Source organism: Nansenia antarctica (assembly GCF_963989245.1).
Source record: "Nansenia antarctica genome assembly, chromosome: 13".
NCBI lineage: Eukaryota > Metazoa > Chordata > Actinopteri > Argentiniformes > Microstomatidae > Nansenia > Nansenia antarctica.
In genome coordinates, this window is record NC_137683.1 from 13621274 (window position 1) to 13638525 (window position 17252).

The 17252-nt window shown below is 43.9% G+C and overlaps 1 protein-coding gene across 1 annotated transcript; it reads left to right on the plus strand.

The window, feature by feature from the left end:
- Positions 1–859: 859 nt before the first annotated feature.
- LOC308169286 (E3 ubiquitin-protein ligase TRIM21-like) lies at positions 860–2503 on the plus strand (the record flags this gene model as incomplete). Its single annotated transcript, XM_080543965.1, has 1 exon — positions 860–2503. The coding sequence occupies one exon, from the start codon at positions 860–862 to the stop codon at positions 2501–2503; it is 1644 nt and encodes a 547-aa protein (XP_080400091.1).
- Positions 2504–17252: the final 14749 nt, after the last annotated feature.

Genomic DNA, 17252 nt, shown 5'->3' on the forward strand with positions numbered 1-17252 from the left:
GCCGCCCCTGGGTGGCATCAAACACGGTGATCCATGCCAGAGGAAGTGTTTCCTCTGTAGCAACCTTAGTCCTCATCACAAATATTATTCTGATTACAGTTTATACTGACTGGGAACAATATGATGATAGGAAATGACAGGTAAGAAGAGCGTATGTGTAAAACCACATGTTAGAAACAGACCAGCCTGTAAAGGGTTAACTCTGTTCCAGGGAGGAGAGCTGTACTGGGAGGGGAGGAGCATCTCAACGTCAGGCAGCTGAAATGAAACTAAACTGTGTAGAGACATAAAGTGTATCGTGGACAAGGGCAGACTCTCTCAAACTTGTTAGATATCGTCCTCAAACAGGTATTTATCACACATACAGTAGAAAGGACAGAGACTATCACACATACAGTAGAAAGGACAGAGACATCTATCACACATACAGTATAAAGGACAGAGACATCTATCACACATACAGTATAAAGGACAGAGACATCTATCACACATACAGTAGAAAGGACAGAGACATCTATCACACATACAGTAGAAAGGACAGAGACATCTACCACACATACAGTATAAAGGACAGAGACAGTGTCCACACTCTCACAGAATCACAGACAGGTGAGTTGAGAGACTTACAATGACAAGTCAAGATAAACTATTGTGTTCACACTCTTTTTATAGACGGTTCAGTATGTAAAACGTATTGATTTGGTTGAAGGACTATTTCCTATGTGATGTAGAATAATGTTATCATTATTGGTCGCTGTATAATCCCATAAGAAAGTCTTGACAGCTCCATAGCTGAAACTATCGAGATCTGATTGATTCCAGGAAATGCTTTATGGTGTCACCTCTGGTCTCTCTAGATATGGCTTCCTCCAGCAGTCTCCTGTCTGAGGAGCAGTTCCTGTGTTCTGTCTGTCTGGATGTGTTCACTGACCCTGTCACTATTCAATGTGGACACAACTTCTGCATGGCCTGTATCAGAAAGTACTGGGACAGCAATGACCTGTGCCAGTGTCCAATGTGTAAAAAAGCATTTGAAAAGAGACCAGATCTCTTTGTCAATACTTTCATCTCTGAGATGGCCACTCAGTTTAGGAAGTCAGTTGAAGTGAAGGCAACCAGCAGCCCAGCCCCAGACACACCTGTCAAACCTAGAGAAGTGTCCTGTGACATCTGCACTGGGACGAAGCTCAAGGCTCTGAAGTCCTGTCTGGTGTGTCAGACCTCTTACTGTGAGACTCACCTGGAGCCTCATCAGAGAGTCGCAGCCTTAAAGAGACACAAGCTGATCGACCCTGTGGAGAACCTGGAAGACAGGATGTGTAAGAAGCACGACAGACTCCTGGAGCTGTTCTGTAGGAGTGATGAAATGTGTGTGTGTTGGCTGTGCATGAAAACAGACCACAAGACCCATGACACCGTCCCCATAGAGGAGGAGTATGGAGAGAGGAAGGCTCAGCTGGGGAAGACAGAGGCAGATGTTCAGCAGATGATCCAGGAGCGACTGCAGAAGGTTTCAGAGATCAAACACTCAGTAGATCTTAGTAAGAAAGATGCACAGAGAGAGAAAGCAGACAGCGTACAGGTCTTCACTGCTCTGGTGGACTCCATGAAGAGAAGCCAGGCTGAGCTCCTTGACGTGATCGAGGAGAAGCAGAAAGCAGCAGAGAGGTGGGCTGAAGGGCTGATTAAAGAGCTGGAGCAGGAGATCACTGAGCTACAGAGGAGAAGCACTGAGCTGGAGCAGCTCTCGCACACTGAGGACCACCTCCACCTCCTCCAGAGCTTCCCTTCCCTGTCCACCCCTCCACACACCAAGGACTGGTCTGAGGTCAGCGTCCACAGTGATCTGAATGTCGAGTCTGTGAGGAGAGTTCTGTCTGAGCTGGAGGAGACACTGAATACAGAGATGGAGAAGCTGCCTGAAGTCAAGCTGAAGAGAAGTCAGCAGTATGCAGTGGACGTGACTCTGGACCCTGATACAGCACAGCCCAGTCTCATTCTGTCTGAGGATGGGAAACAAGTTAGATTAGGAGACACAAGTAAGAATCTCCCTGATAACGCAGAGAGGTTTTCCTATTGTCCCGGTATTCTAGGAAAGGAGGGTTTCTCCTCAGTGAGGTTTTACTATGAAGTGGAGGTGAAGGAGAAGACTAGCTGGGCTGTAGGAGTGGCCAGAGAGTCCATCAACAGGAAGGGGGCTATCTCACTGAGCCCTGGGAATGGATTCTGGACTGTCTGGTTGAGGAATGGAAATGAGTACGAGGCTAATGCTAGCACTGCTGTCCGCCTGTCCCTGAGAGAGAAGCCCCAGAAGGTGGGGGTGTTTGTGGATTATGAGGAGGGCCAGGTCTCCTTTTATGATGTGGAGGCCAGGTCTCTGATCTACTCTTTCACTGGCTGCACCTTCACTGAGAAACTCTATCCATTCTTCTACCCTGGTAGTAATGATGGTGGTAAAAACTCTGCCCCTCTGATCATCTCTCCTGTCAATCACACTGACTGATTTTTAACCTTCAACTCTGACCAAGCAGAAAAATAAGCACATTTAGAATTATATGTATCTGTTGTCACTCATTAGGGAAGATTATGGTGTAATTGACCAAATAGAGTCATGTTTTACTTGGTTATCGTTTGTTATCATAATTTGTGCTCTCAGTGTGTCTGCTAGAGATGGTGAATATGCAGCAGCAATGTCAGATATAGCCCAGCCTCTCCAGCCTCATAAGAAGATAATATGACTCTATATACATGAGACTGTTTGACTTCTCAGGGTGTTCACATTATTATGAATCAGATGCTCTCAACATACTGTATTTTCATTATTAGCTAGTTATCATTTTTATATTTAAGTATTTTGGCGATTTTGAGTGTAATGAATACTGGGTGTGTACAGAGAGAAATTGAGGATGTTCAGACAATTAGATTCACTTGGATTGATCAGATCCATTGATCACATTAATAATCAGTCTAGTCCAGGTCCCAGAGCTTTAGAATGGTGATGTTGAGGTAGCAGACTGGCTGTCTGGCTTATTAAAACAAAAACACAAGTTGTCCTTCAGTCTCTGCATGTGTGTGACTGTACTGTCCAGTTAGGATGGGGTATTTCAGTGTGCATGAATTCAGCCTATAAAATGGGACAAATGTGGATTTTTATTTTGAATGTTATTTGAATAACATGTTATTAGTAACATTATTTTGAGTTATGCCTCATAACTGCGTGGGAATTGTTTGAGTATAGTGATCAGTTATGCGTAGGGATATTGGGGGCTGTGATTAGGTGCTTAATAGTGGGAGACCGTGCGTATGGGTTCATTGTGTGATGCCAGGACTCGAGGGATGCCACGGTTAGTGTGTTTGATGCGTGCTTTGTGTAACATTTATATGCTTTGTGTTATGTTATGTTATGTTATTGTGACGGGGTGTATCTTTTCATGAATCACTCTCAGCTGGATGGCTCACGTTCATTTATTCTGTAGAAAACAGTGCATCAAATTCTGGACACGGGACTTGCAGGGTCATCGAGCTACATTCGCATCAGTGGTTAAGAATGAACTGAGCATACAGTAGTCACTCATACTACACAAATTATAACAATAATATGAAACAAAAATACAAAATGTGTAGACTACATAAATCTTCACTTGTGTGATCATATAGTGGTATTCATTTAACAACAACAACAAGAAATCATAACATCCAAATGCATGGAAAAACCACGCACTTGGAATACGCATGCGCACCACGTGCAACAATGGCTGCAACCTGGCTGCTAGGTAAGCCGCGAGCATGTTGCAAACTAGCGAGGTGGAAGACCCAACCTCATACAATCAGTGGCGTAGCGGACGGGCCCGCAAGCGACGCACCGCGGGGGGGCCCCAGCCACTAGGGGGCCCCCTAACATTGGATCCCAATTTTTTTTTTTTTTTTTGTATAATTACAAAATATATAAAATAAAGAAAATAAGTGGCCCTTCATTGTATCAACCTTAATTTTAATATATAGGCCTATATTTAAAAATATATACATAGTTAGCCGTATCCAATAGCAACATGACTTTGACGTCACACGTAGGCAGCGAGACACAAGGAAAATGAGCAAGCGAAAATACAATACAAAGTACAATAAGCATTCTTTAGGTGGTGGTAGATTCTCTATTCGGACATTATAGCCGCTATATGTGGGACTGTCGGTCCGATATTGTAAAAAAATCAAATAAAAAATGTATGTTTACGGAAGTACATGTCTCAAGTATTATCTCGGCGGTTAGTCGAGTGAAAGAAAAACAACATACAGATGATAATTCACACAATATAATACCACGAAAGCGTACAGCACTAAACAATAACATTTATTTGGGCAGCATCATACTCAAACTCAGGCAGAAGGGCAGGGTCCGGCCAGGTTCACAGTCACAGGCTGTCAGTGCATCATACAGGTACATACTGTAATTCAGCATGGTTAGGCTATATATAGCTGTTTCTTTTTTCTATTCTACTATTCTAATCTACTTCTGCGGTCTGCGTCTCCCTGGGTATTCCTAGACCAGATGGCAAACAGTAAAGAAATGCCACAATATACCAATATACGAGATGTCCAACGGACAAATCCAAATCCAAAAGGATTTGACTAACCCTGGCCAATTTTACGCAACAAGTAGACTCTGATGCAGCGGAGACAGGGTTGCCAGATGGGCTGGTTTTTGGTGGATTTAGAAGTTTTTAGATTGGTTAGGTTGGAAATTCTCAATCCCATCTGGCAACCCTTAGCGGAGAGTCTACAGATATGTTTACAGATATCACACTGCTGTGCACACCACACTTTGTTTAAAGAAATAAAGCTTGTACTATTCTACTTATAATACATTCTACTGATGTGTAGTCTACCATTTGGTTTTAGTTAAAGGCTATTGCTCTCACTTGTTTGTACCTTTTGCTAAGTCAAGCATTTAGAATGTAGAGTGCATATTGCGAAATTTCGCAACGTCAATAACGCATCGGCCTCTAAAAAACGCACGTTTTTTTTTTTTTTTTTTTTTTTTACTCCGTTGCGAAAGGGCCCCCGCCGCCACCTTGCGGGGGGGCCCCGGGATTTTGCGCTACGCCACTGCATACAATACGGTCTACTAACAGAACAACAGACATATAATAACACAACAATAATAATATTACCTGTAGAAAACAGTGCATCAAATTCTGGACACGGGACTTGCAGGGTCATCGAGCTACATTCTAAAATAGTGTTACACGAACATTCACGTTAGCGCCATCAATGTTAACAACTTAAAACTCACATTACTAAACTTGTGGCATGTTCCAAACTAAAATACTATAACCAGGGAAACTCAAAACAGCTATCTTGATCATTAAACATTCAAATAAAACATAGGTACATTAATAATCTCTTAAATTATATGCGATCTCAGACCCTGCAGAAAACATGACCTTACCGCATCAGTGGTTAAGAATGAACTGAGGGAGATCACGTTACGTTATCAAGGACCCCAATTGAAATAAGCCAGTGGCTTTCTTGGGTTTTTATCCTGTTAGTTGACCTTGTATGTAATATGTACTTTCATGTACCTACTTCTGCAAATCTTCTAATAAAGTTTTCAATCAATCAATCAAAACGTCCCGTGCAATTGCACTGTCCAGCTATATTTACACAGCATCCGGGTCACGGACACACCCCGGATATACCACGTCATTAAACCACTAGAGGGCGCAGTTTATACCTATTTTAGCTATAATTGAACTTGACCTTTCTACTCCGTTACATTATGTTAATTTTATTTATAATGCGCCCCCCATCCAACTTTTACATCGGCCCGGGGCGCAGCCCGGGTAAAGGAACAGATAAAGACAAGGACAAGGACAAGGAACACAGAAAGCAAACAGACACAGACTACTTAAACGAACATCTCAAGGGATACAATTTACAACAAATAGGGAGTAGACTTAGGGAACATCATTGACGAAGAGGTGGGTTTTTAACTTGGCTCTCAAGGAGTCCAGAGTGGGGGCAGACTTGATGGCGGAAGGGAGCGCGTTCCACAGGGTCGGTGCTATCACCGCAAAGGCACGGTCACTCTTCCTCTTGAGGTCGGTGCGGGGGACCCTCAGGCTGAGTTGGGCGTCAGACCTGAGCCTGGGCCTTGAGGTGGAAGACAGGACCAGGAGGTCTTTGATGGAGGGTGGGGCGAGACTGTTGAGAGCTTTGTAGACAAAGGTGCAGATCTTGAACTTCACTCTCTTCTTTACTGGGAGCCAGTGAAGGGAGATGAGGACAGGGGAGATGTGGTCCCTCATTTTAGTGCCTGACACCAGCCTGGCAGCGGCATTTTGGACTAGCTGCAAGCGGTAGATGGTCTTATCAGGAAGTCCAGCATAGAGTGAGTTGCAGTAGTTGAGCCTAGATGAAATTAGCATGAGGACGACACTCCTCAGGTCACTGGGGGTGAGGAAGGACTTGATCTTGGCTATGATGCGAAGTTGGTAGAAACATGACTTCACGACGGAGCTCACTTGTCGGTTAAGGTTGAGCTCGGAGTCAAAGATGACACCGAGGTTCTTGACATGTGGTCTGACAAGGGTGGACAGGCTTCCCATGTTGGTGCTGAGCTGAGTGATGGCGGTGGTGTTGCCGATGAGGAGGATTTCCCCCTTGCTCTCATTCAGCTGTAGGAAGTTCTGGGCCATCCACTCCTTCACATCGTGGAGGCAGTCCATCAGGCGCATCAGATCGGCGGGGTCGTCAGTGTTGATTGATAAGTAAAGCTGGGTGTCGTCCGCATAGCAGTGGAATGAGATCTGGTAGCGTTGAGGGATTAGACAGAGGGGGAGCATGTAGAGGGAGAACAAGATGGGACCGAGGATGGAGCCCTGAGGGACCCCACAGGTGAGGTTGGCTTGTCTGGAGGAGCTGTCTGCTATGTGGACGGCGTGGGTTCTATTGCTGAGGTAGGACTTAAACCAGGACAAGGCGGTGTCGGTGATGCCAACCTCCTGCTGGAGGCGATTAAAGAGGATGGCATGGTCTATAGTGTCAAAAGCTGCGCTGAGGTCCAGGAGGACCAGGGCAGCACATTTCCTGGAGTCTGCGATGAGGAGGAGGTCGTTCCAAACCTTTAAAAGTGTTAGTCATTGAATGTGTCAGAGCTGTGTATTCATGTATGTTTTGTTGTCTGCATTCGCAGGTTTTACAATCTGTTAAATTTTTACTAAAATAAGAAAAACGAATTGAATGGTATCCGTGTCCTTCAGTCCAGCCTTTTGGTCGGCGTCAGTAGACCGTACAGTGACGTAATTACATTTAACAGAATGTACGTTTGATAATAATGTTATTGATTTAATGGCTTGCAAAGGGAATCAGATGCTTAAAAACTGTTTAATATTAAACTGGACACATTTTGGGAATATATGTGGTTACTTTCTCACCTGAAAACATATTAAAACTTCATAAAATGACATGTTAACACTTGTAAAGCCCAAATTACATATTTTAGCTAATGGAGGTTTAAAATGGAGGTTTAAATTCGCTGCTCCCGGCGAAATGCATTCTGGGAGGCAGTATGCATTCTGTGTAAATGGTCGGCTGGTTTTCGCATACTTATTATGAATTTAGTAGGTAGTATGCAGTATATACTCATTGAGTATGCTAGTATGCAGTATATACTCATTGAGTATGCTAGTATGCAGTATGCTAGTATACCATTCCGAACAGAGCATAGCTTGTGTATTTGTGCTGTGAAATTATGTGTTAATTGTTGCTTACCTATTGTAAAGCACTTTGACGTAAAGCGCTATACAAATAAAGTTATTAGATGTATGGGTGGAGGGATTCAAATAGAGGCATGTAACACTTGAATACTGCTTAAGACTTATTCTTATGGAAAGTTTAACTTGCGGGGGTTTAACATTCGGGGCTAGAGCCCCAGGGTTCACAACGTCACTGCTTTTGACCATGTTAACATATCTAGACCCTCTGTCATGCTTTTATTTGTGGCAACACACCTCAATAGGGAGTGGGGGGAAGGAACACACTACAGCACTCCGTTCAACCTACAGTGGAGTTCATTTCATTCACCAATGTCGCCATCTAGTGGCCTAAATTAAGAACGTGAGCAGCTAAGCGGAACGCTTCGACAGTATATTTATTTAGCTGACCCTTTTATCCAAAACTACTTACATTGCAGTGAGTGCATACATTTGTCAGTATATGGTCCCAGCGGGAATCAAATTCACAACCTATGCGATAGTATTTCCATGCTCTACCATCTGAGCCACAGAGGACCACATAATCAAACTCAAAGTTTAGTAAGTGAAAACAGGAGTCAGATGTCAGATTTCTTCCGATTTCTTAAATTCCAAACCAATGTCTTTGACAGGACGAAAGAAATTAGTCTCAATAAAGGACCTCAACACAATCAATCAATGTACAGTACCAGTGCCTCTACTAGCTACACATTGACCTGTAATGGTCGTTCAAATAGTTAAACCTCTCACTGCCTTTGTATGTGTCCATACATGCTACAATTAAGCAGCTATCTGTCAGCTTAGTAGACAACAAGTTCGGGAAAAGCTGTCTTGCAGGGACATTGATACGGCACTTTTTTGAGACAATTGAGCCTTATTTTAGGATATAATAAATATATTTTTAGATATGACACTGACGAAATTGTTCATGGGGAGACCTGCAGTGCATAGCATGTGAAAGTATCTTATATGGCATAGTCTATATATTATACTCTTAATTTGATAATAACCAATTAACTGTAAACATCGATGCCAGTTGTATGGTTCTAGTGCGTAGGCCATCAGTGGGTGGAGTGGAAGGGGCGTGGTCGCGATTGACATTATGATGTCATAGATGACGTTGTGACGCAATGTTGCACCTGAAGCAAACTGCAACTGGAAAAACAATCAGTCGGTGATTGATTTGCAAACACATCGTATTAAAAAGCGTCAAGTACCTTCTGTCTGTACATGCCTAATCATGGACGACAATACAAACGCTAAAAAGATGCGGAGACCAAAGCTCAAAGTAAGTTTGGAACGGTTTCTATGTCTTATTTGAGTTGTTTTATCTTAGTTTCCTAGGCTAGGCCATCTAGTGGTGTTTTCTTTAGTGCTGCTTCTTGAAAACGATCGTTTTTTTACAGTGTCAATAATGTTCTTGCCACATCGTTAGATATCTTTAGTTTCTAACCCTTTGAGCGACAATACCTGTAAGTTCAATTATTATCTATTATTGTTATAATGTTTATCTTTAAGTTATACAGTTTGGTGGCATGTACGATAGCACATTGTAACGATAGCACATTGTAATGATAGCATTCAGTCTATTCTTATTTATACAGGATGCTCTGATTAGCATGAATGCGATGTTCTATGTAATACCTATCTGATTAGTTAATCTTAGGTCTTACATTTAATTATTTTGGAAAATAAATTATAGTTTTGACCATAACTTCCTACAAAAAAGCGAATTAGTTTGTGTTCATTAGTTTGTGTTCATTTCAGTTTCACACTTCTTTACATGAATTCCTGTTCATTTACAACAATCGTCTGTTCCTTGGAGGATGTGATGCAAGGGAGAGTTTAGCTGACTGTGAAAATCAGATCATAATTGGATTAATTTCATTCTGGGGTGGTCTTTTTTTCCTTTGTTATTATGGGACAAGTTAAAACTTTGAGTTATAAGAATGTCAGGGATAAAATGCAATACAACTGGGTAAATTGGTAGCTCATAATCTCCTCTCTATCCTAACAACCCTGATTGGTTGTTGGTTTATTCTACATCAGGCTGGGACCCTCACAGCTCCCCAGACGCCCGAGCTTGCCTGTCCCCAGAAGCCTGGACAGTGGTTTACAGCTCAGGCGGTCCCACTGCACCCCAAGAACGATAACCCCCCGAAGGTAGGATTTGTCTTAGAGCAAACTGGATTGGTAGGCTAGAAAATTAGACATACCATGTTTGTAAGGTATTGAATTTTCCCCATCCATTCTGATCGGTTCAGTGGCTATAGACAACGTTATGATTTGGTGTCAGCCATTGACTTGTTATAGAATTGATTGACTTCCATAGGCCTCTCAAGTCCAGCCCACTTTCATGTGATGATCATGTGTTGTCTCAGGGCCGGGTTCCGAAGCCTCCGTGTGGCCTCCCACCTCTGTGTGGCCTCCATGTCAGCCGCAAGGCCGCATGGCCCAAGGCAGCCAGAGCTAGTCGGAGCCAGCCCAAAGTGGCCAAAGAACTGGCAGAGCCAGGCACAATAGTAAGTAAACCCCCAATCCCCCCCGCCTCCCCCATACCTCTATTTGAGTGGTACCAATGTTTGAGATCAAACGCAAGATTGGGTATATTATTTGCTAAAAGTTCATCAAAATGTCCATCATATTATCCCAATGTCCCTGATTAATTGTTGTTTCGTTCTGCATCAGGCTGGAACCTTTCCTGCTCTGGTGGACTTTGGGAGACCAAACAAGGGAGATGACCCCCCGAAAGTAGGATTTCTCTTTTCTCAGGGCCTGGTTCCGAAGCCTCCACGTAGCCTCTCGCCACGGTATCCCCGCCGTGGGGATGGGCGGAGGAGGACCCCTAGAGTCACCTCAGAGGTGGCCAAAGAACTGGCAGGGCCAGGCACAATAGTAAGTAACCCCCCCCTATACACACACACACACACACACACTCCTCCCACCCCCACTCTGCCATCGCCTGTTTTGTTGAGTAACACCATTGTTTCTCAGTAAGTGTATTTAACAACTCTGTAGTATTGTGTGGTTAGTGTATTCAGTAAAAGTGACTCTCCATCCCAGGACATTGCTGCATTGAAGGAGCCCTGGTCCTCTTCTGACGGTGGTTACCGTGAGTATGATTAGCCAAGATACCCAGTGTGACTTTCATTGATAGAATTCTCCCTATCTATCCCCTGGAAGAATCCACCAATCACAACTTGACTTTCCTCTCCCTGTAGGACTACCAGGAGTTCTGCCACCTATCAAAACACGGATTTCAGCCCCCAGAAAGGAGACTACATGTGGGTGTTTTGGTGACCCTAGTCGTACGCCAGATATGAGGCCATAGCGTTGTTGCCATGGTTACATGCTTACAGGGTGGTGTGATATCTGATTGTGTATCTCTCTTTCAGCACCACTAGTCCAGCGGCTGACACCGGAGGGTGGGAAGAGTTCCGCTCCATCTCCGGTTCACCGCCTTACCCCAGAGGTGCTCAGAGGTGCCACCTCTCTGGAGGCCAAGCCTGGTCCATTATCAGCGGTGGGCGTAAGGGAGGTGTTAACATTGGAGGAGCTCCTGATGTCTCACACGTGAGTCCTACTGTGAACCTCCTTATGTCCAGTAGGAGAAAAACACAGTATCCTTGTACACACCAGTATTACTTGTCAATAATGTTAACCAGTGAAATATTGTGTTCATTTGTTTTCCAGTCAGCAGAGTCTAATCAGGCAGCTCCTGAAACAGACGGTAATTCAGTGATGAACTTCTTCAAAATATCTAATTCTTGCAAAACTAGCCTTGCTTTCTACAGTATCACCTACTCACCTACTGCATCTGCGTGTGGTTCTCCAGCTGCCCAGCCGCAGAGAGGAATGCGCTACAGAGAGTCCAGAAGATCACCGGCGCCCCCCTCCCCTCTCTGGAAGAGCTGTACAACACACGCTGCCTCAGGAAGGCCTCCAAGATCTCCAGAGACCCATCCCACCCTGGGTACGAACACTTTGCTCGGCTGTACTCGGACAGGCGGTTCAGGACCATGTTCGCAAGGACAAACAGACTGAAGCTCAGCTTCTACCCCAGGGCCATTCAGGCCCTGAACACAGCAAAGACCTAGGTTCTAGGCCCTGGACAATCTAGACAATTTGATGGCAGCTACTAGATTGAAATCAAGTGCAATACTGAAACACAACTGTGAACATTTCAAACCTGCAAACTGCGACACTTTAAATGAATGTGCAATAACACTATGTGCAATATGACAACCCTCGGGTACATAAGGTTCAGAGATAGGAAATGTTAGAATAGGTATAGCATAGCATAGAGTACAGCACAGTGTTTTATTTGTATAGTATAGTATACATAGCCTTTATTTATGTAAACCAGCTCTTTTCCCTTCTTGTTTTTAGTTTTTTTTTCCTAGCACCAGGGGAGCCCCCCCCCTCCCAAATTTCGTTGTTTGGTACCTGTACTATAACAATGACAATAACGACCATTCATTCATTCATTCATTCATCATGAACCCAATTAGAAATGTTGTCACTTATACAGTACCTGTCTCTCTCTCTGAGAAGGTGACCATAGATGACCTGCAGGAGTGGGAACGGGGGGTCATCACCTCGGTGGTCGTTGCCTGCGTTGACGTTGTCCTCCCCGCCATGGTCCTCTACACCATGTTACAACAGGACCTCGACAACAGACAACATGGCCGACCACTGTTTGTTCTCTCTAAGTCAAGTCACTCAGGCTTGAGAATGATTCTGAGCAGGATAGTGGATTACACCAGTGCTATCGAGGAGCAGCAGGAGGAGACTCAGCCTCCCATCTCTCCCATCTCTTCCCGATGCATGTCGGCTGCTATACTGAGGATGCTGTACACTGATGTGGATGAGGAGGACGTGATCCCCAAGGTCTACCAGCTGCTCATGGACAGAATTGGCTTGGTGTTCTCTGCTAGACAGGGGAAGTCCAAGCCCATCGACTACATGGGAAAACTGTACCAGAGCTTGAATGAGCTGCTGTATAATTTCGCACAACGGGCCGTCACTTACTTGATTGGCACATTTCTGGCCGTGCCCAACACCATCAGCCAGCACCAGAGGGTGGCGTTAGACGCCACTTGTGAGGCTTTGACCACCAGGGTGGGAGACCTTCTCCACGAGACTTGCAAGAACCCTGACAAGCCCTGGGCTATTTTAATGAAAGGTACCACTACCTTCATGAGCTTATTACACAGTAACATATGTAACACTATGTATCAGTCTCCCTCAGACCTGAAATATGTTCCAGGTCAGAGAAAAATATATATCCTTCAGTTTACTGTTTTCACTTGATGCCAACATGTTATGAACAATAGTAATTACAATGTTACTGCATATGCATAAGGTCATCTTCATGTAAAAGTGTCAGTACCTAATTGTCGGGCATGCAATTATTAGTTTATATGTTTATATTAAGTCTGAGTGCTTGTCCCAAAGAGAATTCATGTTGTTGGCCAAATGTCATGTCAACTTTGTTTTGTTAGGATCGTGTTCAATGGACGCGTCCCTCAAGACTCAAGCGGACAAAGATAGTGAAGAGGAGGACACCCTGTCTTTGATCAACACTTCCACCATGAGTGACGTGTGCCAGGACAAAGATAGTGAAGAGGAGGACACCCTGTCTTGGACCAACACTTCCACCATGAGTGACGTGTGCCAGGACAAAGATAGTGAAGAGGAGGACACCCTGTCTTGGACCAACACTTCCACCATGAGTGACGTGTGCCAGGACAAAGATAGTGAAGAGGAGGACACCCTGTCTTGGACCAACACTTCCACCATGAGTGACGTGTGCCAGGACAAAGATAGTGAAGAGGAGGACACCCTGTCTTGGACCAACACTTCCACCATGAGTGACGTGTGCCAGGACAAAGATAGTGAAAAGGAGGACACCCTATCTTTGACCAACACTTCCACCATGACATACGTCTGCCAGGACAAAGACAGTGAAGAGGAGGACACCCTGTCTTTGACCAACACTTCCACCATGAGTGACGTGTGCCAGGACAAAGATAGTGAAAAGGAGGACACCCTGTCTTTGACCAACACTTCCACCATGACATACGTCTGCCAGGACAAAGACAGTGAAGAGGAGGACACCCTGTCTTTGACCAACACTTCCACCATGACATACGTCTGCCAGGACAAAGACAGTGAAGAGGAGGACACCCTGTGTTTGACCAGGTCTTCCTCCATGAGTGACGTCTGCCAGGACAAATATTATGGTGACGAGGAGGACAGCGGTGAGGAAGCCTATGACGACGACAGTGACATGTATGAAGAGTGTGCTTGGAATGACATCGCCGTCGGTATGGAGGACTTAAGCTTTGACACAGGGTCCTCTGAGACGTCCCAGAGGAGCCTGAGTCTGACCTCCAGCCTGGAGGGTGAATGTCACCTCAGAGGTGTACCTGGCGTGTGTACCTGGCGTGTACCTGGCAGCTCTGTAAACCTGGTGTGCCAGTTGGTAGGTGGTACTACCTCCTCACAGGTAAGAAGAGAATAGATAGATAGATTGTTGATCTGGCTTTGTAAGTGTATGGCAGTCTAACTTTATAGAATGCAATACACGTAACTGTATATATATAGCTACATATTATATATTTTAGTCAATATAACATACATATTGATGCATACATTGATAATAATAGAATAGAATAGCTAGCTTGCTAGTTCTTTGACACTATTTAATTTTACACCATGTCACACACTTTCTAGTAACAATAATAACGACCAATTTTAACCAACTTTCTCTGTCAGAACACTCAGCAATTATATTTGCTAACGTTTCGACTTTCTTACTTTCCATCTGCAGACATCTCACCCGGCAAAAACTCTCTCGCGTCGCGCGCACACACTCGCGCAAAATCTTTTCTGGCTATGCGAGACTAGCGGACGTTACCTACTAGCGGACGTTACCAACTAGCGGACCTACTAGCCCATGGGCTTACCACTCGCCAGATTCGGATTGGCTGCGTTTAAAAAACGCAGATATTTTAACCTGCTTGTCAGATGTTTGGTGTCTACGTCCGTAATAATTCCTCTTTCTTGGGGAGGCGGGGGGTTCCGTTGGGGGGGGCAATGTGTTCACGGTTGCCCCCCCAACGGAATGTGTACACAGTTGAATACTTTACTGTGTACACATTGTGGAAATGTGTCTGGCCTCATTATGGCACAGCATGTGATTGTGATGCACTGCCTGTCTGCCTCATATCTGTATCTCTCTGAATATAATCCTGCCCACAGAAGAATGGGATGGACAACTCTGTGAAAGAGGAGGGAGAAAGAAATCCGAAAAAGAGAACAAAGAAAAACAAGGTGAAGTGCATACTTTTTATTTTTTATAATAATAATAAAAGGAGGATAAAGTCACATCTGGGTTAAAGCACTTGATCGGGGGAGCTTGTCTTACAGCAGCATATACAGTACTGTATGTAGCCTACTGTAGGCTGTAGGACAAATATCACCCCCCGCACCAACCTACGGACCTTTGGGGACAGAGCCTTCAGCGTGGCTGCACCTACCCTCTGGAACTCTCTCCCCATAGTGATCCGCAACGCCCCCACCCTGGACTCCTTCTTCAAATCAGCACTTAAAACTGTTCACCAAGGCCTTTGGCCCATAGTCACTGTTCCTGTTTTGTTTTGTTTGTTTCTGTTTTGACCATTTCCTCTAGAATTGTAAAGCGTCCTTGGGTTTTATGAAAGGCACTATACAAATCCAAGTTATTATTATTATTATTATCATCACCTTTCTTTGTTTTATTCACAGAAATCACCAGTCCCCCCTGGCCCTGATGGTAAGATGCCCGTTTACAGTATCAGTAGAAATGTCAATCCCTATGATCTTTCCTGCCACGTTCTCCATATCACGCACAATGCTAGCATTATGGGATACATGACGTCACATCCTGTTGTCTGTCATCTCTGCAGACACGGAGGCTGCTGATACAGCCAACAGCACCAAGGAGAAGCCTTGGAGAGCCCTCCTGAAGCGCGTCGCCGTGGCCTTCTCCAGGTCCTTCTGCCTCCCTTACAACACTGATGCCACTGACTGATGACCTTACTACAACCAACTTGACCTCCCACTCCACCCCATACACCAGGGGTCGGCAATTAAGTTTGGCTTCGGGCCAAAAAATAAATAGCCACTAGATGGCGGGCCCGAACCTAATCAAAGGCTAATTTAAGTAATTGATTGTTTAAAAATGTGACACGTTCTAATGCTTTGACTTTTCTTTCGAGAGATGTACACATCGCTAGTCAACTAATACAGCTTGTTTTGTGAGCCTGCTAACAATGTAAAGTAGTGTTCTAGTTAACTAGGTAGCAGTCCAATCCATTACGTTGCAGTATTTTGGCTTGACTAGCGAGTTTGTGTTGTGATTCTCAACAACGTTGAAACGTAGTTTCACCGTTTTCCATATTTTTTAATAATAAATGTGTGGACTGACGATGTAGCGCAGCCTAACTTATTCTAATAATTATTTAACATAGTTTTATTCTGATAATTATTCCCCCTCCTCCCAGACAAGGTCACATTATTATTGGATTGGTTGTTTGCGTGTCGGGTGAAGTTAGCTAAACATTTAACCTGCTAGCTAGCAAGAGAAACATAATGTCACTCTCCAAAGGTCTAAAGAGGAAAGTTGACGGTGAAAACAGGGCATTTAAACAGGAATGGACAGCGAACTATACGTTCATCCTACCTGGTTTCATCAATGCAAAGCCGTTGTGAGACTCACATTTTACGTGCTCACAATGTTCCCTTTCTATACATGCGAGTCGTCCTTTTCGTCAATGAATGCGATAAAGACGCACGAGAGGAATCGATTGATGCATAAAAACCTTGAGAACTGCCTGCGGAGTGACGTCCATAACACCAGATATCAAGCAAATACTGACCGATGGGAGATGCCACTTTTCACATTAAGTGAGTACCAAGCCTGTCGTTATTGTATTTAATAACCTAATTGTATTTTGTATATTTTGAATGAATGGCTCATTGTAATTATTATCCCTAATAGCGTGTTTGCTCTGGTCGGCTGGTTTTCACATACTTATTATGAATTTAGTAAGCAGTATGCAGTATATACTCATTGAGTATGCTAGTATACCGCATTGAGATGTAACAGCTGGAATTCTAAGCAGTTGGTAGCTGCTAGTCCTATGAGTCCAGTTGGATGTCTCTCACATTCACTTTGAATTAACTGAATTGTGTTCATATTTGTGTCCATGGAAATACCATTATATATTCCATATTTCATATATATATATATACTTATGTATATATGTAGACCATACAGCTGGTGTGTCTGGATATCTGGAATGTGAAGGAGTTCTCTACAGCCTCATATGTATACCGTATTATTATTATTATTATTATTATTATTATTATTATTATTATTATTATTATTATTATTATACCTATGGGCAGCCAAAAGTAGATGCAGCAGATGCTGGAACCTGTAAGATTAGCCAT